Source organism: Phytophthora sojae (genome assembly GCF_000149755.1).
Source record: "Phytophthora sojae unplaced genomic scaffold PHYSOscaffold_1, whole genome shotgun sequence".
NCBI classification, from domain to species: domain Eukaryota; phylum Oomycota; class Peronosporomycetes; order Peronosporales; family Peronosporaceae; genus Phytophthora; species Phytophthora sojae.
This window is the reverse complement of record NW_009258115.1, coordinates 6,521,643-6,546,181: the sequence shown is the minus strand read 5'-3', so window position 1 is coordinate 6,546,181 and position 24,539 is coordinate 6,521,643. Positions and strand designations below refer to the sequence as shown.

At 55.2% G+C, this 24,539-nt stretch overlaps 11 protein-coding genes across 11 annotated transcripts; 6 read left to right on the top strand and 5 right to left on the bottom strand.

Annotated features, from left to right (window-relative positions):
- Nucleotides 1-121: 121 nt before the first annotated feature.
- PHYSODRAFT_260330 (hypothetical protein) lies at nucleotides 122-995 on the bottom strand (the record flags this gene model as incomplete). Its single annotated transcript, XM_009517483.1, has 2 exons — nucleotides 122-277; nucleotides 450-995. 2 exons carry the CDS (start codon nucleotides 993-995, stop codon nucleotides 122-124), a joined length of 702 nt encoding a protein of 233 aa, XP_009515778.1.
- A 541-nt stretch (nucleotides 996-1,536) lies between these two features.
- Nucleotides 1,537-2,861, top strand: PHYSODRAFT_309361 (hypothetical protein; the record flags this gene model as incomplete). The annotated part of the gene is made up of 2 exons (XM_009517482.1): nucleotides 1,537-2,661; nucleotides 2,736-2,861. The coding sequence occupies 2 exons, from the start codon at nucleotides 1,537-1,539 to the stop codon at nucleotides 2,859-2,861; spliced, it is 1,251 nt and encodes a 416-aa protein (XP_009515777.1).
- A 1,197-nt stretch (nucleotides 2,862-4,058) lies between these two features.
- On the top strand, nucleotides 4,059-5,827 carry PHYSODRAFT_470043 (hypothetical protein; the record flags this gene model as incomplete). The annotated part of the gene is made up of 4 exons (XM_009517481.1): nucleotides 4,059-4,160; nucleotides 4,276-4,285; nucleotides 4,354-5,078; nucleotides 5,156-5,827. 4 exons carry the CDS (start codon nucleotides 4,059-4,061, stop codon nucleotides 5,825-5,827), a joined length of 1,509 nt encoding a protein of 502 aa, XP_009515776.1.
- A 258-nt stretch (nucleotides 5,828-6,085) lies between these two features.
- Nucleotides 6,086-7,289, top strand: PHYSODRAFT_294053 (hypothetical protein; the record flags this gene model as incomplete). The annotated part of the gene is made up of 6 exons (XM_009517480.1): nucleotides 6,086-6,241; nucleotides 6,346-6,482; nucleotides 6,568-6,636; nucleotides 6,707-6,935; nucleotides 6,965-6,991; nucleotides 7,014-7,289. 6 exons carry the CDS (start codon nucleotides 6,086-6,088, stop codon nucleotides 7,287-7,289), a joined length of 894 nt encoding a protein of 297 aa, XP_009515775.1.
- A 229-nt stretch (nucleotides 7,290-7,518) lies between these two features.
- Nucleotides 7,519-8,771, top strand: PHYSODRAFT_469628 (hypothetical protein; the record flags this gene model as incomplete). Its single annotated transcript, XM_009517479.1, has 6 exons — nucleotides 7,519-7,608; nucleotides 7,691-7,769; nucleotides 7,853-8,025; nucleotides 8,099-8,185; nucleotides 8,247-8,330; nucleotides 8,397-8,771. 6 exons carry the CDS (start codon nucleotides 7,519-7,521, stop codon nucleotides 8,769-8,771), a joined length of 888 nt encoding a protein of 295 aa, XP_009515774.1.
- A 150-nt stretch (nucleotides 8,772-8,921) lies between these two features.
- On the bottom strand, nucleotides 8,922-11,167 carry PHYSODRAFT_343869 (hypothetical protein; the record flags this gene model as incomplete). The annotated part of the gene is made up of 8 exons (XM_009517478.1): nucleotides 8,922-9,095; nucleotides 9,177-9,587; nucleotides 9,660-9,725; nucleotides 9,793-9,912; nucleotides 10,003-10,724; nucleotides 10,799-10,852; nucleotides 10,945-11,043; nucleotides 11,149-11,167. 8 exons carry the CDS (start codon nucleotides 11,165-11,167, stop codon nucleotides 8,922-8,924), a joined length of 1,665 nt encoding a protein of 554 aa, XP_009515773.1.
- Nucleotides 11,168-11,818: 651 nt separating this feature from the next.
- Nucleotides 11,819-14,097, bottom strand: PHYSODRAFT_552247 (pleckstrin-like domain-containing protein; the record flags this gene model as incomplete). The annotated part of the gene is made up of 1 exon (XM_009517477.1): nucleotides 11,819-14,097. The coding sequence occupies one exon, from the start codon at nucleotides 14,095-14,097 to the stop codon at nucleotides 11,857-11,859; it is 2,241 nt and encodes a 746-aa protein (XP_009515772.1). The 3' UTR covers nucleotides 11,819-11,856.
- Nucleotides 14,098-15,045: 948 nt separating this feature from the next.
- PHYSODRAFT_264911 (phospholipase D, zeta like-protein) lies at nucleotides 15,046-17,814 on the bottom strand (the record flags this gene model as incomplete). Its single annotated transcript, XM_009517476.1, has 1 exon — nucleotides 15,046-17,814. The coding sequence occupies one exon, from the start codon at nucleotides 17,812-17,814 to the stop codon at nucleotides 15,046-15,048; it is 2,769 nt and encodes a 922-aa protein (XP_009515771.1).
- A 2,276-nt stretch (nucleotides 17,815-20,090) lies between these two features.
- On the top strand, nucleotides 20,091-22,533 carry PHYSODRAFT_358530 (hypothetical protein). The gene is made up of 2 exons (XM_009517475.1): nucleotides 20,091-20,903; nucleotides 20,986-22,533. Exons 1-2 carry the CDS (start codon nucleotides 20,100-20,102, stop codon nucleotides 22,462-22,464), a joined length of 2,283 nt encoding a protein of 760 aa, XP_009515770.1. The 5' UTR covers nucleotides 20,091-20,099; the 3' UTR covers nucleotides 22,465-22,533.
- Nucleotides 22,534-22,814: 281 nt separating this feature from the next.
- PHYSODRAFT_475888 (hypothetical protein) lies at nucleotides 22,815-23,219 on the top strand (the record flags this gene model as incomplete). Its single annotated transcript, XM_009517474.1, has 2 exons — nucleotides 22,815-22,941; nucleotides 23,032-23,219. The coding sequence occupies 2 exons, from the start codon at nucleotides 22,815-22,817 to the stop codon at nucleotides 23,217-23,219; spliced, it is 315 nt and encodes a 104-aa protein (XP_009515769.1).
- A 290-nt stretch (nucleotides 23,220-23,509) lies between these two features.
- On the bottom strand, nucleotides 23,510-24,466 carry PHYSODRAFT_294046 (hypothetical protein; the record flags this gene model as incomplete). The annotated part of the gene is made up of 1 exon (XM_009517473.1): nucleotides 23,510-24,466. The coding sequence occupies one exon, from the start codon at nucleotides 24,464-24,466 to the stop codon at nucleotides 23,510-23,512; it is 957 nt and encodes a 318-aa protein (XP_009515768.1).
- Between the last annotated feature and the right edge of the window lie 73 nt (nucleotides 24,467-24,539).

Genomic DNA, 24,539 nt, shown 5'->3' with positions numbered 1-24,539 from the left:
GGTCCGTCATATTACTTCATGCCAACGCCATACCATCAAGCGGGTCAACCTAAGACCGCGTCTCCTGCATACGTATTTGAATCGTCGCGCCATGCACTGGAACTCGTAGACTAACAGTAGCTTAGAAGCGCATGTCGTGGACGCGGTCGTTCTTGGTCAGCGTGAACTTAGCGTTCAGGTACGCGCGCAGGTACGGCTCGTTCGCCAGCTTCTTCATGAGCAGAGCGTCCACCGTCTTTTGGTCCTTCTTGCGCTGCTCCGCGATCACGGGCGCCGACTGCATTGCACAAAAAGCCACCGTCAGTTCAACAGGTGGAGGAACTTATTGCGATCCCAAGCGCATTTTTGCAACCCCCATAGCCACACCCCTCGGCTCTCACAGGGACCACACAATACACAGGAGGACTCATCCACGCAGGGCACCAACGCATATAAAATCATCAACGTACCGCCATCTGCTGCGCCGCGAAGAAGCGGTCCTCCTTGCTGCTATTCTTGGCCGGCTTGTCCTTGGTAAAGTACTCGTCATCAATCTCCGGCAGCTGCACGTCCGTCAAGTCCATCCGCGTGGAAGTGGCAATGACGAAGGACTGGTTCACGCGACGTAGCGGCACGCCGTTCACCTTGTACGGACCAGTGACCAGCAGCGTGCCCGACGGCAGCTGCTTCAGGAACACCACGCGCTTGCCACGGAAGCGTCCAGACAGCAGGATGAGCACCGTGCCGGGTGTGATGGACTTGCGGAGCTTGGCGGTCTTGACGCTGTTGCGCTTGGTCTTGGCGGACGGCAGCGGCTTCGGGATGTAGTCGGCCGGATACCACTTCTTGGTCGAGTGCGCAGGCTGGGCGGGGGCCTTCGATGCCTTGGTCTTGCTGTTAGCGGCACTGTGGGCGAACACGCGGCCATTTGTCTTGGCCAGGCTGTTGGCGGAGATGGCGTTGATGCCTCGAGCCAGCTCAACATTAGCACGCTTCTTGGGCTCCTGGACACCCATTTCGGAGTTGTTTTCAACGAGGTTCTACGGCGAAAGAGGCGGGAAAATGGGCATGGTTAGATGCACAAGAACTTGTTGATTCAATTGAGCGGGACTGCATGGGCCATTAATGAGTGTTCTCCCCGCTACGGACGCACAACGACAACACCTTTAGGTGGGGCTTTACCTGCTTGCTTGCTGCTTTTGCTGAATGGAGACCGCAAAAAGGGGGAGTTATTATTTTGACCAATGATATGCGGTTTTAGTGCTGATTTTTTTGCCAATGGAATTGGCACAGAGCAAGTTGAAGTGGTCATCACTGATGACTCATCAGCAGCCTGTGAGATGTAGGTCAATCAACGCTGCACATGAGGGGGGGAGGCAAGCGAACTAGCGAGCAGTAGTTGCTACGATACATTTGCGCCATTTTCTCCCATTCCCGACCCCATAGCAAGCGCTTTAAACCGCAAGTATGAATAGACCTAGACGAAACTTTCCTAAATATACGTACTCAAATGCTTTCGTGTTATCTGCACTCTACGTACCCTTGAACCAAAAGGAGATGGAGAAAGAGGAGAAGATCCGTGTCGTGGTTCGTGCTCGACCTTATGTTGCTGCTTCTGAGCGCAACGGTAGCGCTAGCAGCAGGGAAACACCCGTGAGCGACCAAGAATGTGTAGCGGCCAGCCCTGAGAACCCGGGAGAGCTCTTCGTATACAGCGATGCAACCCGTACACGAGCAGCCACATTTCGATGCGAAACATTCTTGCCCTCAAACTCGTCTCAAGAAGATGTTTTCGACCAGGTGCGAGCGAAGGAGCTTGTCGAAGCTGCGCTAGACGGCTATCCGGTTACCATATTCGCGTACGGTCAGACTGGGGCTGGCAAATCCTACACAATTTTTGGAAAGGAAGATGGTGTGACCGAGCGCAGGGTAGCTTTGCACGAGCAGGACGGGCTTCTACCCCGAACGGCTCAAGAGCTCATGAATGCCATTTCAGCTCGAAAGGGAGAAGTTGAGTACACGCTTCGTGTAACTTGTGTCGAAATTTACAACGAACAGGTACGCGATGTGTTTGACCCTCGAAAGGAGACCTTAGCGGTGCGATCGTCAAAGACCCACGGGTTCTTCCTTGAGAACGCCACCGTGGTGGAATGCGTGACAGCTCGAGAGATTGTACGGGTGGTGAAAGCAGCCGCAACTCACCGCGCCAAGTCCAGCCACCTGCTGAATGAACGCTCGAATCGAAGTCACTGTCTTGTTACGATATATATTGATGCTGCCCCACTAAGGCCCGATTCACCAGACTCTGTTGGGGGAAAGCGCTATGGAAAAATTACCATTGTCGATCTGGCTGGGAGCGAGCGCGCGTCGGACTCGGGCGCGGTCGGGACACAACTTCGCGAAACGTGTCATATCAATCGAAGCCTTCACTGCCTCAGCCAGGTCATTCAGGCTATGAACGCACCCAAGTGTAGTAGGACGGGGAAAAGCAAGTTTGTTCCGTACCGCGACTCAAAACTCACGATGCTACTGCTGGATAGTCTTGGAGGAAACTGCAAGACGCTCATGATCGCGTGCGTGAATTCTTCGCCCCAATTTGCGGTTGAGTCCACCCGTACGCTCGAATTTGCTATGGGTGTCGCCAAGATCAAGAACCGCCCGACTGCTCTGCTTACTCCTCATGTAAGGCTCATGTTCATTTTCAGCATGTTTCGGAGCCAGCTAACACAGCTATTTCATGACTTCTGCCTGAACAGGAAAAACTAATCAAGGATCTGAAGGAGCAGATTCGTCTGCTAAAACTCGAGAATATGATGCTGAGAGCTCGAACACCAGGATGTACGTTCGGCTGCCAGTTCTCAGATGACTTTGCTATCTATTAATCAATAGTCATCACTTGTGCGTGCATCTAGATTTCTTGGAGTACCCAAACCATGAGGTGGATCCTTCTACTGCACTCAGCAATCGAAGTGATGAGCATTTTGATCAGCATTTTCGACAGCATCATCGTACCGAAATTGGAATCTTTCATCCATCGGCAGATGCAATCTCGATGTTACGGCAGAGCGATCCCAGTCTACGCAAGAAAATCGTTCAGCAGGAGCTTCAAACACTGTAAGTCAAAATACCTTCATTGATGATGGCGTGTATTGAACGGTGCTGATCTCTCCTGGAGGAACAGGAAGCAAAAGCCTCAACTACGCCGCCGATCGAAGTCACCAAAGAAGAAGAGAATGTAAGTATGCTATGCTATAGCATAGCATAGCATATGCTTTGCTTTGAACTCGACGACCAGTGATGTCCTCATACGCAATGCTGCTTTCTTGTACGATATAGACCAAAACGGATGACAACATCACTCCCCAGCAAGCACACACTACCACCTGTCACCAAGCGTACACCTCCGCAAAGGTCTTTGCAGTATATCGTACAGCACCCAGAGCCACCCTACTCCAATCAAGCCACAAACCATCGTGTGCTCCCGCGAACCGACTCGCCACCTCCTCCATATGGCGACTTGTTCGACATTGAAACAGTTTCGTGCGCGCAGATCCAACCTCCAGTCAACCGCACAAGTTCTCTTCCACCCCCAACGAGACCCGTTCAAGCATTTATACCCCCTCGAGAGGCCGACAATCCAACGAAGATGCTTTCGCCGGAAGAACAGCTGCAGGAACTGCTTAAGCAAATGCTGCCCCAGTCCGAGCCCCCGGTAACGCGCCCACCAGGGCGACCTGAACACCGATCCAAGGCTCCACAAATCCCATCGAAGCCTGCAAACCCCCCAGCATACGCCTCAGCAACCAGCAACCACCTCCCCAACAACAATCGCGGCAAAAGCAACAACAATTCATCCGAGTGGGACGACCAACGTGCGCAAGACCTGTTCATGCAGCTCTGCCGTCTCTAAAATCTCTAAAAGCTAAGATAAAATCAAAAGGAAAAGCAAGACAACTTCAACATGCACTTTTCAAAAGTCGACTTTCGCCTGATTGGTCAAAATGTACCGTCCACTCAATTGCCAAAGAGACGTCCTCGACCTGCCATTTCCTAACCAGACGAGCAAAGCGCAACAAATAATGAGCAGCGTTGACGAGAGCCTCTTCGATGGTGTGAGCGCCAAGCAGCTCTTCCACAACAAGGACAGCAACGGTCTCACCTTCGATGACGTCATCTCTCTGGTACGCACCGTTGCGCACCTCTCTTTAACTGGAAAATGGTTGTGCTCATTTTGCGTGTCCTTTGATGCTATTGATACATGTCAACGCCTTCCCCCCTCTACCTGCTTCACTGTAGCCTGGACACAGTACGTTGCACTTTGTGCTATGCATATGCATTGGTGTTGATGTGGCTAATGTGTCATTTGCATTGCAGTCAACTTCGGTGTGCAAGATGTGGATGTGGCGACGCGTCTGACCAAGAAGATCAAGCTGTCGGCGCCTATTGTGAGCTCCCCCATGGACACGGTGACGGAGGCCAACATGGCCATTGCCATTGCCCTTCAGGGCGGTCTGGGCTTCCTGCACTGCAATAACTCAATTGAGCAGCAGGCTGAGATGGTGCGCGCGGTCAAGCACTACGAGAACGGCTTCATCCCCGAGCCGAAGGTGCTGAGCCCGTCCAACTCTGTGGCTGACCTCGACGAGCTGAAGGTGTCCGGCGTGCCTATCACGGAGGATGGAAGCGTCAAGGGCAAGCTCGTTGGCCTGGTCACGAGCCGCGATGTCGACTTCCTGGAGGACCGCTCGGTCCCTCTGTCGAGCATTATGGTGCCCCTCGAGCAGCTCGTAGTTGGCAAGTATCCGATCTCGCTTGAGGAGGCGAACAAGGTGCTGAAGGAGGCCAAGAAGGGCACGCTTCCCATCGTGGACGCGTCGGGCAACCTCGTGTCGCTCATGACTCGCCTTGACCTGCTCAAGCACCGCGACTACCCGAACGCTGTCCGTGACCCGGAGACCCAGAAGCTTCTGGTGGGCGCTTCCGTGTCGGTTAACGAGCAGGCGAAGCCGCGTATCGACGCGCTTGCGGCTGCTGGGGCCGACGTTATTGCGCTCGACGCCCGCCAGGGTGACAGCGAGATTCAGATTGAGCTGGTCAAGGTACGATATCTGTGCTCGTGTGCGTATCCTCGACTTACATAACTAACCTGACGGTCTTTGCCCTTCATATCTATTAGTACATCAAGCAAACGCACCCGTCGGTCGAAGTTGTCGGTGGCAACGTTGTGACCATGAAGCAGGTGCAGCACCTGCTGGACGCTGGTGTGGACGGCGTGCGTGTTGGTATGGGTGTGGGCTCCGTGTCCACCTCGCAAGTTGTGAAGGCTGTGGGTCGTGCCCAGCTGTCGGCCATCTACAACACTGCCCTTCTGGCGAAGGACTTTGGTGTCCCCGTCATTGCCGACGGTGGCATTGGCAGCCCTGGTGCTGCGATCAAGGCCCTCTCCCTGGGCGCTTCGGTTGTGATGATGGGCTCGAGCCTTGCTGGCACTGCGGAGGCCCCCGGCGACTACTTCTTCCAGGACGGCATGCGTCTCAAGCACTACTACGGCAGCGGCAGCCACGAGTACTACCGCCACGGCGACCCCGACCACGCTGCCGCCTCTGCGAGCCACGTTGCTGTCGGTGTGTCCGGTGCCGTCGTGGACCAGGGCAGCGTGCACAAGTACCTGCCGTACATCCAGCAGAGCATCCGCCACGGCTTCCAGGACCTGGGCGTGCGTTCCATCCCGCAGCTGCACGTCTCGCTTTACTCGGGCGAGCTGCGCTTCGAGCGCCGCACCATCAGCGCGCAGAAGGAGGGCGGCGTGCACGACCTGTTCACCTACTCCAAGCAGCTGTACGCCTAGAGCAATTAACGCTACAAACCAACAAAAAAAGTTGTAGCTCCATGCATTGCATCCATTAATCGAGAAAATGTTAAATACATGCTGCATGCAGCAATAGCTTGCCAAAGATCGGAGCCCAAGTGAGTTGAAGCGCACTGCAGCATCACCTGTCTATTTACGGGATATCACACAACCCAGACCCATATCTACTACTAGTAATATTCTCCTCGTTTCTGTCCCTAATTGGCTGAGCCCTCTTATCAAGTCAGAAAAATTGCGATGACGCCGACGCCGACGCCGACGTCAGCCGGGCAGGAGACGCCGCGCTTCTGGTGCCACCAGTGCGCCGCCGCCGTGGACACGCGCGTGGACGAGCCCAGCGAGGAGGTCTGCTGTGGGCAGTGCAGCGGCAACTTTGTGGAGGAGATCGAGGAGGTGGGTGTGGTGAGCTTGGCCCTGCGTGGCAAAGAAGAGAGGATAATTCCTCCACTTGTCCTTCGTAACGTAACCTGTTTATATCCTTTGTTTATCGGCATTAGGACGATCCGCCGCAGGATTTCCAGGTGGAGCAGGTGGAGGACACGCAGGCCCAGACGCAGCTCCCTGCGGCCTCTACGGAGAATAACACGCGTGCTGAGATCCGCAACGAGTTCGGAGGAACTCCCCCACTGCCGCGGTATTGTGCATATTCGACAACAATATTTCGAGAAAAGTTATGTTGCTGATAATGTTTTTATTGCTTCCTTTTCTGCGATGGGCAGGCCTTCTGTTCGAGCGACGCGGTTTGCAGATACAGATGAAGGACTCGATGGCCCGCCGCCGCTTCCTGAGTGAGTAGATGTTAATCTTGTAGACACGAGTAGAATGCTGATAGTGTTGGTTTGCTTTGGTTTTGGGCAGCTTGTTTCAGTTTTTGTCGGGCGCTGGTGGACGCAGTACGCGTTTTATGAGCAGCAATGGGAACCCCGTGGAGTTTTTCGTCAGTGAGTCGGGAGAAGGTGGAGATCCGTTGGGCCTTTTGGACGCCCTGGGAGGCATGTTCCCTATGCTGGCAAGCAATCCAGGCGACTACGCATTTGGCAATATGGCTAATGTGATCAACCAGCTCATGCAGAATGACCCCAATCGGGTAAGGGCGTGACTGCTTTGATGATGAAGCGTGAAGTTGTAGCTGACGATTTAAAGGTGTGTTTTACAAACTTTCTAGCATGGAGCACCACCGGCAGCTAAGGAAGTTGTGGAGAAGTTGCCGAAGGTGAAGATCACTCAGAGCGATGTTGACGGCAGCGCTGAGTGCCCCGTGTGCAAGGACTTCTTTGCCGTGGATGATGAGGTCCACCGTCTGCCCTGCGAGCACTCGTTTCACCCGGACTGCATTCTGCCATGGCTGAAGGATCACAACTCGTGCCCGCTTTGTCGTTTCGAGCTGCCCACAGATGACCCGGACTATGAAAGACGACGCGCAGCATCTGCGACGACATGATGAAGTCAATTAAGCATTATCAGCTCAGCTGCACTCTGAAGCAAGGCGCGCGCAACATATCTTTCCAAGCAGTACACGTAGTCATTTTAGTCCCTTTCACCGATAGAGTAGTAGGCCATTTTTTGAATGGAAGAGTTGATCGTGCTTCGGTGCGATAAAATATGTTTAGCAATACTTTAGCTAAAACCGATCTGCTTCATATTTCCGAGGGGGCGTCGTACAGATCGCTATGACCACCCTGCGACGGGGTTCCAGCGTGCTGAAGCCCGGTGTTCGTGAAAGACAGCGCGAGTTGGAGACGGTCATAACAAAATACGAGGTGGGCTCTACCTATTCAGACCTAGCTTAGGCCTTAGCGCTTTCGGATTTGCTGATGCGGTTCTCGTTGTATTGTTTCCTAGCTTTTGCTCGTGATCGGCCGAACCAAGAACCCTGACTTCGAATCGATCGATCTACCCCAAATCATCTTCCGTCTTGCAGGTAGGTGCAATTGCTGATTACCTGTACGTTATACAGATTCTGGGTTTACATTTAAGTTGTTGATTGCTTTTCGTGCTCGGCAGAATGCCGACTCTATTTGATTCGCCTTCAACGAACAGCGTGGCAGATCGATCAGCACGCAGAGCAGCCCACCCAGCCTAGTAGGGATGATATGGAAGATGAAGCCGTTGACTCGGCTGAAACAATGCAGACCACACTCCATGATATGCTAGAGAAGACTCGACGATTGTACCAGGTACGCCGTGCATGTCTTGGCTGTGCGTTTATCGTCCTAGATAACATTTTTTAATGGTATTGGCTGAACATAGCTTCCAGAGGTGATCAGAAGTGTTTTGTCTGTGCAGGGAGAAGTGCAAGTGCTAATTGAAACCGGAGAGCTGTTCACATTTTGTGGGGTAGGTCCATTCAGTGACTGCCATAGTCACTTTTTTTACTTAATTTTCGGTTGTGTTGTAGAACCATGCAAATGCGATGGCTGCATATGCGGAGGGGATTCGACTGTGCTACAATATCGAAGACGAAGCGACCGAGGCGATTATGGTATCAAGTTAGACTGATTGCCTTGAAACCCACACATCTAATTGTTTCCTAACTTAACATATACAGACGTCGAAATTGCGGAAGCTTCAGCGCCATGCAGACGCTGCAGTTCGCGGGGAGGCGCTCGTGGTCAAACGTGCTTCGGATGGCGATAACAATGCTGAGAGCGAGCGAAGTAAGCTGAAAGCAGCATTTGAGAAGGTTGCTGATGCCAACGGATTTCTGGTGAAGGCCCAGCTTCAAGTGTTGTCGGAAGAGTTGGGCATGCAAGTGGCTTTAACCGCAAGTGAAATCGACAAGATGTGGATGCAGATGCAGCAGCATGTCAAGAACGCGAGCAGACAAGATGACGCTCAGATATCAAGCGAGATTTCGTTTGAGACCTTCTGGAGATGGTGGGTATCTAACGCCGTGTACGACCACATGAGTCACCAGCTTTGATCGAAGGAAACGAGCAACCGAGTCAAATGCATGTTGCACTAAATACACAGCAATAGCAAGTGCTTTGCTTCGATGTATATGTTGAGTTTATTGCGCAGTGGTCTTTTGTCTTTTCTTCGGGAATGAGATACAGGCAATATCTACCTAAAACTAGCCGAGCGTAGCGAGCGCCCGCTGCGCAAAGAAGACAACGTCGGCATCGCCATCCTGCAGCAGAGCCGTGAGGCATGGGGTCACGGTGCTCGCACACGCCTCCGCGTCTACTTTAGGGCCGAGCACCTCCAATGTTTTTGCAACGTTAAAGCGGATGTTCGGAACGGGGTCCTACAAAAACAACAAAAAACAGCAGCGGTAAGCACAAACGACTGCCGGTTTCTTAAGCAGCAAAGAGAGGTTCATCCATACCTGAGCCAGCTCCACCACCAAAGGGATAAGGAGTGTTTGAATCGTCTCGGGAGTCATCGCTTCACAAAGCACCTTAACTGCGTGCAGAGAGGTTAGGCGGTGCAGATAGTTGGCGTTTGAGTGCATGGCCAAGATCCGCGGCACCACGCTCGTCCGTGCCCAGTCCACGCCGAAGTGCTCCGTCAGATTCTTCAGATTGATCGTGGCTGCCTCGCGGATCGAAAATACATTGTCCACAAGCCACGACATGCAGAGCTCCGCCAGCTGCTCTTCGAAGTAGTCGCGTCCCAGCTGTGCCGCTAGCAACGGAATGTACTCTATGATCGCCAGACGGATACGCCACTGGCGATCTTCCGCAAGATGCACAATAGCAGGCAGGAGCGATTGCGAGAGAAGCTCGATCCCAATAACCTAGACAATGGCAGATGCATCAGTTCCAAGTACGCAGTTATCCGCGTGATGCCCATAGAGCAATTTGTTTACCTTGTTGCCCTCTTCCAGATTTGAAATGACGTTTAAGCGCACTTCCGAGTTCTGGTCATTCAGTAGCTGTACCACACCCGACCGGGTTAGTGAATCAATTCCAATCCAGTCCATGAAAACAGGTATCACTTACAAGCAAGAAGAGGGGCAAGAGGTGCTCAATTGTAAGGTCGCGTCCAAGGAATGGGGCGACCTTCATCACCACAGCAGCCAGAGCGGAGCGCACGTGATCCGACATGTCGCGCGCAAGACGCTGAAAGCAAGGTACGATTTTCTCCACAATTCGCTGCGGTTGCAGGAGGCGCGCAACGCCGAGGATCTTTGATGTAGCCGCAGTGCGTACCTCAGCCTCATTATCCTCCAGCAGCGAAACCACCGAGTCACAGAACGTCGAATTGATGGTCTCTGCATTCAAGGCCTCGCAAATTTCCGGGAAGCGGTTGGCCACGGACCACCGCACGCGCCACGAGCCATCACGCGCCGTTTCAAAGATGGTCGGCAACACCTGCGTCGGGAGAACTTCAGCGGGGACCAAGCGTGCCAGCGCGACAGCGTTGTCGATCGTGTGTATCCGGACCGAGTCCTGGCGGTCCGTAGCCAGCGCCAGGTACAGCGGCAGCATCTCAGCGCTGGCGCTAGGACCGTCCATAACGGAAGCGAAGCCACCAAGTGCAGCGGACGCAGCCTTCCTCACCATAGGCGTGTCGTCGCGGCAAAGCTGCCCGAACATGCCGCGCATTTCAGCCTGAATCTCCGCCGAAAGTCTCGCGTAGCCGACCTGGAAGAGGCTGCACGACGCAATGCGCGACGTAAACCAGTCGCGCGTGACAAGACGCCGGAGCACCGGCACAAAGTGTTCCGCCACGTGATCAGGCTCCATTGCCTCCACCACCTTGCAGATCGAGCGCACTGCCATGTCACGAACCGAGGCCTCGTCCACTGTCGCCAGCGACTCTAACGGCTTCAGCAGCAAGTACGCGTGAGCCGGACCGCCCACCACGTCCACGAAGTCGCCGAGCTCCTCGGCCATCACGAGCAGCACCTCATCCTCGTCATCCAGCGAGTCTACAATATCAGGATAAAAAAGGTAATTGTCAGAAGTTGATAGGTACCGGAGGCTAAAGACTGAAACTGCTTACCGTTCATAAAGGGCAGTAGCTCGTTCTGCGTGCGCTCGGGACCCAGCGCCTCCGCTGGAAAGAGAAATGTGCCATACATCGAAGCAGCCCGTTATAAAACTTAATTGGGTGCAGTATCAGCAAGAATACATTGGCGAAGTATGTACCGATGATGCGGATCTGGCGGATCGAGTTCAGGCGCAGCTGCACGTCTTCATGCTTGAGCTCGTCCACGAGGATCGCGATCGGGTACAGGCTGTTGTCTTCTGCTCGTAATAAATAATAGAAAAATATGACATATTAAAGGAGGCTCAAACACACGCGGACTCTTCTCTCCGGGAATAATATTAGCCTCGCAGACGTAGACGTACCAGCCGCTGCCGCCGCCATTTGTCCGATCTGTTACGTTAATTTAAAACCAACTGCGTATGTCAACAGCCCGCCAGCCCAACGGAGCGCGGTCGCAGGCTGCAGGCAGACGACGCACCTGGCTCGGGGGTACGCAGAAGCAGGCGCAAAGGGGGCGGGAGGAAGCAAGGGGGGACTCGCCCGACGCGCGCGCTCGCCACTCTGTCTCGCCGACGACTTTTTGGGTGTGTGCCCGGAGCAGGGAGAGGCCAAAGGATCGCAGTGCGCGAGAGACAGTTTTGGCCAATCCGAAATCGGAATTGAGGAGGCGAAAATCAGCGATTGGTTGGCGCTTAAATTAGTGGAAAAAGAAAAAAAAAAGCTTTCGAGTGCTGGAAGGAAGCTGCGATGGAATAGTGCATGAAGGCTGTTGCCGTTGTGCTTCATCCTCAAGGGCATCGAGCTGAAGGGAAACTGATGTCGGTTCATCTCTTGAAGACCGGCAGCTTCAGAAATAGGCCTTGCAAGGAAACTCCTTGTATCAGAAAGGGGCCCTGTAAAAGGAAACTTCTTGTATCTCGGCTTGATGACGAAAAGATATCCGCATGAGTCACGGCCAGCCGATCCATCCTTTTTAAATAAATTGCGTTGCTTCATTTGCGTTTTACGTGTGTATGCAGGCACTTCGGTCATGTTCATGATCAGTGCCGCTACACGTTGTCGTGGTTGACTTAGAATTCGAGTTGGTCGGAGTCCTTGAAGCTGCCTTTCAGGTCGGACGACGTCTGCTTGGACGGCAGCCGCGATTGCTCCAGCTGCAGGTTCTCGATGTGGCCCGACGTGATGCCCTGCGACACCATGCGGATGCTGCAGTAGATGACGCTGGCCCACTCCATGCGCTCCTCGTCCGTGCGCGTCTGCAGCACCAGCTTGTCCGAGGGCGAGCGCGCCACCACGATGCACAGGTCGCGCCCGGGGAAATGCACCAAGTTCAGGTAGCAGCCGTAAAGCGAGAAGGACTTGCGGTGCTTGAGCTCGGCCGGGGCTCGTTTGCCGTTGCTGAACGACGATACCTCCTTGTAGTAGTGGATCTCACCGTTCGTCACGATGACCACGCGCCTCTTCCAGTTTTCGAAGCCCGAGCGGGACTTCTTGATCAGGACGCCGCGCTTGTACGGCGGCAGCAGGAACTCGAGCCGCAGCGGGAACGACGACGCACGCAGGATCTTGCGCGCCTCGGCGTACGTCTCGCGAAGAATACTGCGGCCTTCGACGGAGATAAGCTGGCTACCTACGGAAACGCCGCGGTTTCTCGGGCTTGACGCCACGATGAGCGCCTCGGTGCGCTTCTGCATCTCGATGTCAATGTCCTCCGGGCGCCTGAAGAGCACGCCAATCTTGCCCAGTGGGATCTCCTCGGCGCGCTTGACCACGAGTGCCAAGCCCGCCACCGTACCCTTCTTGCCCGCCATTCTGCCGAGTGCCGTCTGCGCTTCTTGCAGAGCCTCGATCCAGAGATGCATGGATGACTCGTTCAGCGCGTTCAAGTGCATCTCGAACTTGCCGTCCTTGGACGTCAGCACGAAGTAGTATTTCCGGCCGTCGGGGCACTGCGCCATGCCCGGACTCACGATCGTGTCCTTCAGCGGCACCGAGCCCTTCAGCTCGCTCTGGTTCTCCGTGTAGTACCTCAGCTCGCCCTTTTCAATCCGGAAGAAGCGGTTCTTCCAGTTCTTGTTGACATGGCCGCGTTTCAACAGACAGCCCTCCATGTGAATGTAGGACGTTGGGTCGTCGTAGCGCTTCCACTCGTGGTTGCACTCCGTGTCGCGCACGTAGAACTTCACCGTCTTGCGCAATGGGTCCCACGGCTGGGTAGGCACGGCCCCAGCCGCATGCAGGCGAGCGATCCACTTGGTCATCATGCGCTCCGACGGCGCCGAGATCATGAGGTTGCGCTGCGGCGTAGAGATCATAAACACAAACTTCTTCTCCATGGCGTTGGCTTGCACTGACACGTCCGCCTTGGAGCCGTATCCGATGTCCATCGAACCCTTCAGCTTCTTGAGAGTCTCATCGGCGTAATAGGACAACACGCCGTCGTTCCGCAGCACGAAGAAGCGCCAGTTCCACGTCTTGAACTGCTGGCCACACTTCTCCAGCCAGCCTTGCATCACCACGCCCATCTCGTCGTCTTGGGGCCGCAAGGCCACATCGGGGTTGTGCGCAGTGTTGCGAGGCGGTTGTCCTTCCGCTCTGTTGCTGCGTCCCGCCGCTTCAGCCGCTTCCTCTTCCTCAGCAACTTGAGCCATGGCGTTCTGCCCCATCTCCGAGTTCGTCGACTGGCCGAGCACGTTCATCCACGAGAAGCGGAAGCTGTCCTTGACACTGTTGCGCTGCGGCGTGGACGCCAGCGAGCCCATCGGCGACGCAGCGGTCGTGGTCTTCGAGCGAGCCGACCTGGTCGTCAGCGCTGGGGACGGCATATCCGCTGCAAAATCGTCGTCGTCGTCTGCTCCGATGGAGACGTCCGAGTCCTCCGAGTCCGAGTCAAGCAGCTGAGGCGGCGGCGGAGACTGCATGGCCGTCACCATCGTGGACATCGTGTCGTTGTCGTATCGCGCGTCCACATAGCGGTCAGTCGACGCGGTGGAGAAGCGGCGCTCCTGTTGGCTGTAGACGGTGGGCGCGTAGGCATCAGGCCGGCTCTGCAGCGGCGCACTGCGGCGCGTCGGTGCGAACGTGGGGGAGCGGCTTTGTTGACGCTGCTGCGCCTCCCACGCCGTGTGGCGGCGGTGGTTCTCCGCTCGCTGTTGGCGTATCTGCTCCCGCCGCTGCTGCTGCGGGTGCTGTTGTTGCTGTCGCTGTGGGATGCCGAAGACGAGCGGCTCCTCCACCTCGTCGCCCTTGGCGTTGTGTCCCGCGGGTTGCGACGCCGAGACGTCGAGTCCCAGCCACTTTTTCAGACCCATTGCGACTTAGAGCGAGGTAGAAATGGCAAGTGTACCGGTAGGTTGGACTGCAAGCTGCAGGCGAATACCGCGCGAGGTGTCTGTGCGTAGTGGCGTTGAACAAGCGCGAGGTGCGTGGCCTAGGTCGGATTCAGTACTGACGCCTGGAAGCGTATAGGAGCGATGGGAGTTGCAGACGCCATGGCTGACGCTCGCCATGTTTCCGAAAAGGTACATCATTCGAAATCGAAGGGATACTCTTTATTCTAGGTCGCACTTAGAAGGAGTCTGATACAGAACAGCCTTTGACGTGGTGTTCTAAGGTGTTTGTCAGAGATAAGTTGTATCAGGTGAACGCTCTATAGCAGTTCCGTGTTGAAATTTTGGCCCCAGAAAAATCGGCTTTGATATTTGTCCGGGTGCCACCCGGCGGGTGGACCACGGAATCCTGCTGTGTGCCGTGTCGTCGATGTCGTCAATGACCAAGATGCTCAAACGCCTTGGGCCTGGGCATGGCAGCGACACCACCACACAGCAAAGTTTGCTAGGCTATCACGACCTCAAGCAGTCGCGCAGCGGTCAAACATCGGCGGTGATATGGGTGGCACTGTGTCACACTCTGTCGGCATCGCGTTTGCGACTTATTGGCGGCGCCAGTAATCAACATGTCAGCCCCGCACTGCGGGTGTGCCTGCAGCCGCCTCAGTGGTCGAGAGCGTCGGGGCGTGGAAGTCCCGAGGCTGCTTTCCGGGTGCAAATCCAAGGCGTCTGCAATCACCGAAGTGTATGGAGCTCTCAAGCAATAACAACGATGTCGATCGCAAAATGGTCGTTCGATTCAATCACCCTCTGCTACGTACGTATCTTCAATCGTTAAAAGTCAACTACTTGCGCGCAAGCAAGTTCATGCATGTACTGAAAAAAGTTTGAGCTGTCCATAAGAAGAAGAAAAATAAGGGTCGTTGTCGCTCACTGGAAGAGGGTGGCCGGGAACAGCTTCGGCTCGAGATCCTCGTCCACGAGGAACTTGAGCGGGAAGTACACGATGTGGCCCTTCACGTTGCTCAGCTCGTGCTTCTTCTCGGCGATGTGCGAGCTCTCCTTCATGTTCACGTTCATTGCGCCGCTGAACACCGACTTGCGCCCTCTTGAGCTACCGCCCCGGGGCGACAGGGTTCGCTCGCTCACCGACGACGAGCGGACGTGCTCATCGTTGTTGCTGGTCGCATCCGTAATGCCGCTTCCCAACGCTGCGGCGACCGCCTCGTCCGCGCCGCGGCCCGACGTGTCGAGGCCCTGCGCGGACTGAATGTGCGAGTCGATCTGGGCAAAACTCGTGACGCTGTCCGAGGGCAGGCACCCGAACACTGAATCGTAGATCTGGTGGTTGTTCATCGCCTGCTCCTGCATCGAGAACCACGCGTCCTTGCTCACCGGGTCTTGGTACTTGTGGTACAGCGGAGTGCCTGGCTCAATACCGAAGTGCTCCTCGAACAGCTTCATGCGGAAAGAGTGTCCAAACTTGCCCACGCTGTACGCGCCGTCAGCGATGGTGATCTCCTCCTCCATCTCGTGGTCCTCGACCAGAACAGCGATCTCCGAGTCGCGATCGCCACACATACTGCGTTCGTTGATGTTGGCGGAACCGATGATGCACGCTCGATCGTCGACGATCATCACCTTGCTGTGGATGTACACCTCCTCAGTCTGAGCCTGGGCACCCTCGCGGTTGCTGTGGTTGCGCAGCCCATAGAAGGCAATGTACTTGAACGGGTCGTCGTCCTCCAGCTCTTGGTACAGTCGCTGGTATATGGAGTGCTCGCCACGGCAGATCGTGCGATACTGCCAATGCATCACACCGCGCAGACTACTGGCATCCTTGTCGTCCGGTTTACCAGGGAAGGCTGGCAAGAGCGGCATGACTACAATCACGCGGAATTTCTCGTTGTTGTCCGACGCGCGGCGAATTCGCTCCACAAGTGCATTGGCAATGCGGTTCGAACAGCCGTGGTCTCCCTCGAGGCCAGACACGAAGAACTGATTCTCAATGTAGACGAAGTGCTGCGCAGACCCGATGAGACGGATGTACGCGTTCTGGATACTGCGCTCAGTGGCCACGCCGCCCGACCACAGGGACAAACTGCGTAGAATCTGCGTGTTCACGCGGTATCCGCGGGCAGCAACTTCTTGCTTGTGTTTCTCAAAGGCTTCGTCGCCTTCTTCATCCCCATCAGGTAAGTCTAGCATCACATCGGCGTGATCATCTTGAAGGATAGGCACATTGCCTGACTCATTCTGGCTGCTCAGCATGCGAGCCATCCGACGGTCGCTGTTGAACCCACGGTTGTCGGTGTTGGCACGAGCTCTCGACAGTCCACGCATCGCACGCACAGCATGCACGGCCTTCTGAAGTCGCTTGGTCAATTTCTGGGGACCGTGCTTGTCGATGATCGTTACCGGGTAATCTTTCATGGGCACGAGGTGATGCAGCTTCCTCGATTTCTTGCGAGTAGACACGGAGTAGTTCCAGCGCTGGACAAAGTGGCGTGCCACATCGCGAGCTGGCTGGCCCTCAAGACGGCAGTGGCAGTCGTGCCACGGCATGCGAGGCACAACATTGCGGTCGATCATATCCTCCTCAGGGCGGTCGACTTCAATGAAGTCCTTCACGCGAGGGTTGGAAAAGTCCTTGCCGACGAAATCCGTTGGTTTCCCAGGCTCGTCAAACAGCTCGTGGCTATGCGTGTCCCAACGTCCGAAGCACAGGTCGAGGCCACCCACGAAACTCACTCTTTGGTCAACACTCACGATCTTTTCGTGGTGGGACCACAGACCAAGCTGCTTCATCAAAAAGTCGGGGTCGCGGAGCACGTGGACGTTCTTGTGCAGTTTGCTTAGCACTTGCTTTGAGAACATACTGTTCAGGGTCAGCGCCACGGACACTTCCTTGTACATGAGCACGTAGACTTGAACTCCTTCCTCCGCCTTCTTCTGCAGCGCAAGGTCGAGCCGGGACTCGGGGTACTGCTCCGCAGGACGCAGTAGATGGATAGTCGGGCACACCCACCAACCAGCAATAAAAATCTCCTTCTTGGCCGACTGAATGGCGTGGTAAATAGCTTCGTATGCACCGCTTCCATCAACATACCATTGCGCGAACGACGTCATATGCACGGGGTTACGCGGGATGGCGAACGATCCATCACGATGCGCCTGCGACCAGTTGGAAGCCTCTGCAACCCGACGGATATCGTTTGCCCATTTGAGAAGCGCTTGCTTCGACTTCGCCTCCATCTGAAGAACGTACGTGGCGTTTGAGACCAGCAAAGTGGTACTTGAGCCCGTGGTAGCAAGGCCGCGTTCGATGTTAAACTTGCTGTCGAAGAGGAAGGCCTTGCGAGCGATTGTGTCTTCAATCGAGTCGAAGATGGCAATACTCGACGTCTTCAGCGACACCCAGCGCAGGCGCTTCGCCCGGAAGTTCACGCGCTTCACCACACACATGCAGTTGAAGCACTCGTTATCCCACGAGACAGAGGCGCGATTGATACGGACGTTCTCGCGGTTGCCCTTGAGCCAAAAGCGGGTCTTGAGCCAGCCTTCACGCACCGATGTGCGTCCCATCTCGTCATCGAAAGTCGAGTTGCTGACCTGGAACAGCGCCGCAACAAAGGGCGATCGTAGCAACCTGGGGATCTTCACCACCGTGTCCAGCAGCTGCTGCACGAGCGCAATCATCTCAGGGCCAACCGACTTGTCGGCAGACGTCAAGAAGAGCTTACGCAGCTGCGGCCACCTCGACTCGCTGGCTGCAGGCGTAGGCTCCGGCACGCCAGAAAACCCAGCGCCATGCTCGGCGCGCTCATCCGCTGCCAGCTGAGCGGCAGCAGCGGACGGCGCGTGCCTGAGGTGAGGTCGACTCTTGATGTAGAACCATAGACTCGAGATGGACGACTTGGGGATCTCCACCTTCCACTTAAAGTTCTTGTACTTTAGCTGCAATTGCCCCGACACACACAACAGAAGCATCAATGAGGTTAGTTCTACCGCTCTAGCTAAATCTCCATGGCCGTTGCAGTTGAGGTGGTCGTCGTACCTCAACGTCGTACTCGACGTAGCGCGTGGGCCACGACTCCTCGAAGCGTCCGCCGAGCACGTGGACCTCCGGCGGCTCCTCGAACACGTAGATGTCCTCGTCCGGGTTGTGGTGCAGGAAGCCGAAGTAGTCGGCGGAGTCCTGTCGCGGTCGTCCGCCTGGGGCGGTGGACCCGCGGCCGACGCCGGCTGTCGTGTCGAAAACGGACGAGCCCGCGTGCGAGGGTGGCTGGTGTTGTTGTTGCGGTTGTTGCTGCTGTTCTTGCTGCTGCTGCTGCGCGGCGGACACCACGTCCGCGACGCTGGGCGACGCCGACGCGTCCTGCTCCGTGGGGCTCATAGCAGGCGGCGCGGTCGCTGCGACTCGCACCCTGCGAGGCCGAAATGGAAGTGAACCAGGCTTAGTAACGCAGTTGCCGTCTGCTGCTGGCTTCCCAGTCGCAAACTGTCGCGTGATAGCGCGCGATGCGATTGGCCAGCCTCCGTTTCAACCTGGAGAAAGGCGCCAACTATGGGTGCAAAATGGTCCGCCAAAGTGCGATAAACAACAGCGACTTGCTCCAACGAGTCCAACAACAAGTGCTGGCTGCTGGCGGCACCGCGGTGATTGAGAAACAATCTCGCTATCTACTTTTGCGCTTGCCAACAAATGTGGCGTTGCAGGAGCGCCAAGTAAGCTATCACCGATGCACGTTATGTCTCCTCATCCACTGAAGACCTTTAGAGATCTACCAACCACGAGCATGAATAAGAAAATACTTGATGATAGACTCGGACAGAGAAATTAATCCGACTAAGCAGTTGTGCTCGGGCGTCTCCAATAATCTGGCACGGCATGCCAAGTTATCGGAGACGCTTGGCCAAGGACTCGCGCATGACTGGATATTCATCCCAGTGGCTACAAGTCAGCGGGAAAGTGTTCCGTTGGTACTCGACAAGGGGTTCCGATTTATTAACGACGGGACTAAATTGCGCGCATACCGGCATCCCTTTGTCATCACATACAACCCACCTACACCTATTTACCCTAACCTCACAAACAAGCTGAAACTCGATCTACACTTGGAGCAATGTAAGGCAAGCCTGTGCATCTATTTAACTACTAGTAAAACTCGTCGTCGTTGTCGTCAGCTTGGCCTACTGCCTTAATAATGGCAAGTAGACAATAAGCTCAGTCGCCTGTTTGACTGGCGTTGTATCCGAGCTCTATTGCCCTTAGCTACACTTCTTCCTCAAACTCCGCAGCAATTTTAGCGAGGATCTGTCCTTACCGAGCGGTGGCAATACCATCGTCAGGGCTTTTCGCTTGTCTGCTCCGCTTGGCGCTGCGTACAGCAGCTCGGTGCTGGCGCGTCCGCGCTTCCAGCTCTGGGTGAACGTTCGGTTGTGTAGTGTAGGGTGATGGTGGTACGGATGTTGCCGTGCTTACGAGGTGGTCAAAAACTTCAACCTTCTCTGCAGCCGGTGACGATGTCACCGAGTACCTTAATGCTTCCTCCTCTTTTCTCCCAGCAGGCGAGGCCGCCCGAGTCAGTCCACAACTGAGCGTAATTGGTAGTAGTGCCTGTATGCCATAACAAGTGCTCAGGTGAAAATGCCATTGATTGGCTAATATTAGCCTCTATGTCATAACAAGCAGTATGTGATGACAAAGGGATGCCGGTATCTTGGTTTCCCGTCATCCTTGCTGGCAACCAGCCACACAGGAGCATGCAGCATCGCTTTGCCGTTAGCTTCTGCTTCGCCGTTAGTCTTCAGCTCCAACACGAAAGTGTACTTTTTATGAAATTCTTATACTTTTCATGATAGTTGCTCGGCGAAATTCCACACAACACAAGGAAACTCCAAAAATCACAATATCAGTGTGGACCACACCTGCCCCCCGGCAGGCAGTGTCCATTGCAGTCACCGCTCGTTCGCCCGCCACCATGGACGAGCGCCCGATGCTGCGCGGCATCTTCGCCTTCGAGGACGAGGAGACGCCCGAATGGCGGCGCGTGGTCATGTCCGAGACGTCCGGCGGCGTGCCCAAGTTCGCCACCAAGGCGGAGTGCGAGGACTTCATCCGCAAGCACTGCTGGCGCGGCTCGAACCCGGACTTCCCCAAGCTGCAGCACGTCTTCTCCATGCTCGTGGACTGGCAGCAGATCACGGAGGTCCTGATCCCCAAGATCCAGGAGTACGACCAAAGGTATCCGCTGGAACCGGTGCCCGAGGTCAGCCACGGCAACCGCTTCGCGCAGGGCGAAGGTGTGCCCATCGCCGAGGACGTCGACTACCGCGTCAACATGCCGTTCCACCAGCGCACGAACCGCGAGTCCACGTTCAACACGCTGCGCTACCTGTTCTTCCACATGCGCTGCGGTATCTTCGTGATGATCCGCCGCCGCCGCGTCGTCATCTTCGCGCCGTTCGCCAACAAGGACTACGAGAACAACTGGGGCGAGAATGTGACCTTCGACAGCTCGGACGGCAGCATGTTCGCCTACTACCGCGAGAAGCAGCGCTACTATCGCCGCGAGAACATCATCCCGGACGTGAACAAGTGGTGGGCCAACGGCAACATCATTTGCAACGAGCACTGCAGGTACCGCAACAAGGAGGACGAGACGCAGTACTGGGGAGACCAGTTCCTCACCCAGCTCCGTGACATGCTCGAGGATGCGTGCAAGTACCGGAACATCGCAGACTGCGAGTTCTTCATCAACAAGCGCGACTACCCGCACTTGAAGGTGGGCCGGAAATGCTCCGTGATTGCTATGTTAGCAAGTGTGATATTAACCCTTCTTCGTCTATATTGTACTTGTGATGCAGGAAAACCTGAGCGAGCCGTACGGATTCTTGTTCGACAAGGACGACCGCAACCCGGACGATGATATCCCGCTTACCGAGCACCTGTACGCGACGTATGCGCCGATCATGAGCTTTTACGTGTCGAAGCGCTTTGCAGACATTCCGTTCCCTTGTTCGGAGGACTGGGAGGCTGCTACAGGCCTTGTGTTCCCACAGTCCTTCCGGCATACTCATTGCGACCAGTGTCCGTGCCGTAACCCGACGCACTGCGACAACGACTGGGAGTGTTTTTGCGATGTGGGCGCCAACGGCCGCAAGAGGCATGGCATTGAAGGCGCTCGCGACCTGTTCACAGCGAACAACTTCCGAAAGTTTTACAAGCCGTGGGAAGATAAGGTTAACACTGCGTTTTTCCGAGGCAGTGCTACAGGCGGTGGAACAACTATCGAAATCAACCAGCGCCTTCACTTGGCACACCTCTCCAACACTTGGAAGAACGACCCTACGATGAACGGTGAGGCCGAGAGAGATGCTGCGGGTGATGGAGACGCAGAGTTGGTGCCGCTGCTCAATGCGGAAGTGACAACCTGGAACCTTCGCGACAAGAAGATTGCTGGCAAGCCAATGACATTCCTGCGTCACGAAGATTTTATTTTTGAGGGTGGGCGCCAGCATTTCATCCCGATCTATGAGCAGTCCAAGTTCAAGTACATCTTGTACGTGGAAGGCCACTGCGCAGCCAACCGTTATGCATTCCTGATGCGTTTGGGCAGCGTGATTCTCAAGGTCAAGTCTCGCTGCGTTGCGGACGAGATGTGGTATTACCCCATTCTGAAACCATTCGAAGACCATGTGCCGGTCAAGGAGGACCTTTCAGACCTGGCAGAGAAAATTCAATGGTGCCGTGACAATGACGAGAAATGCCGACAGATTGCGGCCCGTGCCAACGAGTTGTACGAGCAGTTCGTGTCGAAAGAGGCCATCCACGACTACATGGAGATTATCTGCAACCGAGTCGCACAGCGCTTCCAGACGACGCCTACTTGGTACAAGCGTCCAGAGGGCGTTGAGTCTATGAAGAAGCCCGATCTTGGCCGTTCGCGTGGAATGTGTGTCGGCGGTGCAAGCGCGCGGTATTGTAAGAGGTGCCTCGAAATGAAAGATGACGACGAAGAAGCGCGAGCAAAGCGCGACCGCGAGAGGGAGTCGTCACGAGACAACGACCGGGGCCGTGGAAGCTACTCGTACAACAATTATGGCCGCGACCGAGGCCGCGATCGTAGCCGTGACCGCGACCGCGACCGTGACCGGGACCGTGATCGCGACCGCAGTCGAGACTACGATCGCCGTGACCGCGGCTACGGCGGTAGTTCGGATAGAGGGTACCGCCGCGATGAGAAAGAACGCGAGGAGAGAAGTCCTAAGCGCCCGCGCGTACAACAATGCCGGAAGTGCCGGCGTGCGAAGTCTGCCTGCCAGTGCAGCTTCCGTGGTCGCTAGCCCCACAGCTAAGCCTGAACAATTTAAAGGGATGCAGGTAGTCACCGAGGCGACCAGGCTTTGAATTGCAATCCAAGTAGTCAAAGAGCTAAGCTGTTGCTTCATAACCTATGAATGCATGCTGTGGGGGCGGCACAGTTCGTCCGATGCATTTTGGCATAGCCCAATAGTGTGTTCGAGCTTCCTTCTTTGGCATCCCACTTGCACTTGGTGCTGCCAGGCAGATATCCTTCAGTGAGCATTTTTGGCCCTTTATTTTTGTCTGCTCCCCTTGGAGACCGCGCTTCACTATTTTTTGCCATTGGAATCTCCAGTGCCAACACACACTCCACAATTCCAGCCACATCGTGATGAACTCCAAGTCGAACGATCTCGGTCCTCCCTGCACTACAAAGGACCCGAGGAGGAAGAAAGTGTTCCAGCGACGATTACACAACCAGCTCACCGAGTCAAGAATGCTGGAAGTGCTTGATCGAAGTTTGCAGCAAGATCGCCCACGTAGCACTGAAATTGGTCGGCGATCCGCAGATTTAGGTAATCAGGAGCAAGAAGAGCAGCACACTGGAGACGAGCAAGACGAACAGGAGGAGGAGGAACTGGTTTGCGTGTCGAAGATGGTCAAGATGGTTGAGGAGGAGCCCGCCGTGTCCAGGAGCTCAGAATTCCAGGTTGGTGGTGTGTTGAAGACTGTGCGCTATATCCACAGGCAGCGGACGATTGAGTTTGTGCAGCAAGAGAACCAAGCGGAGCATTAACGGATTATCGGAGGCCAAAGCTGCCCCAGCACCAAGCTTAAGCAAGGTTGAGTCCGCATACTTGACTGCGTCTATCTTTCACATTGTCGTACTGCAAGTTCCTCCTCTCTATCCACAACACCCTCCCTAAAACAAAATCCTAGTTCTCTACCTCATTATCTTGCACGAATTCCTTAAATTTGTTGGGATAGAAGTTGGTTCCTTCGAATGTCTCATCCCGGCACAATTCTCCAAGCTCTTCTGCTACCTGTACGCGCAACAAAACACAAAGTCAGGGAATCAGAAATTGTTCATCGAGCGAAGAAAATTACTACTTCTGATCGACATACCTTCAAATATTCCCAGGCCAGCGGGAACGAAGTGTGCATCTCCACCGACACGTCCGTTGAAGTGATGTAGCCGGAGCTGGACTTCTGCGCCATCTTGGCCAAACGCTCAGCTACCTTGTCCTCGCGATGTGAATCTGTTTGCAGCACAATGAGCCCGCCAGGAAACTTGCGCACACTGTATCCAAGCTTCAGCTTCTTCTGCAGCAGCGCTGCGTGATACAGATCGTCCGGTGATACCAATTCCACACCGCGCGCACGATTAAACATACAGTAGATATCCGAGAGAGTCATGATCCCCCCGTTTCGTGGCATGTGATCACTGAGATACTCTGCGAGCTGCCGCGCAAGTTGTTCATAGTACGCTGCACCCGAGTTCTCTCGTGTCACCGGACTGGTAATACCCATATCCAGCATCAACGAGCTGAGCTTATTGATATCTTCCTCCCTAGATGCCGAGGAGCCGTCATCTTCCGCCGCCTTCTGCGTATCCACGTAGCGTTCGATCAAGCTAACCATATCCCTGGCCTTCAGCATCAGGTTCGCCAAGTCGGAGAAGGCGGTGGCCGCCAGTTCCGTGGTCTCTTTTTGCGCTTCCTGCTGTCGCCTCATGATCCCCGCAATGCCTGCATCAGCAGCATTGAACTGCCGCTTCACGAGTCGTCGGTCGGCCAAGTGGCTGGGTTGTGTGTCCTTCCAGGCCTTGCGCTTAAGCGAAGCTTCGAGAGGATTGAAGAAGTCGTCGCGGCCTCCGTCTTTGAAGGACAACTTCAAGAAGGACGTGGCGAACGGCGGCGTGCGCGTGGTGATGTCCACCCGCACTTTAGCGGAGCGCTGCAAGAAGCCCGCCTCCTTGGTGATGCGAGTGATCCACTCCAGCGGCACGAAGAGCGCCACGGGCGGAGAGCTCGTCTCGTCCATGTAGAAAAGGCGGTGCGTGGTGACCGAGCAGCGTCCGTGCAGGTGCGGCGTCTTCAAGGTTCGATCGTACAGG

Bases quoted from the DNA above. Each gene is read 5' to 3' on its own strand.
- PHYSODRAFT_358530 (XM_009517475.1), top strand. From the start codon at position 20,100: ATGGACGAGCGCCCGATGCTGCGCGGCATCTTCGCCTTCGAGGACGAG. The intron at 20,904-20,985 runs GTGGGCCGGAAA...CTTGTGATGCAG, and splicing joins GCGACTACCCGCACTTGAAG to GAAAACCTGAGCGAGCCGTA.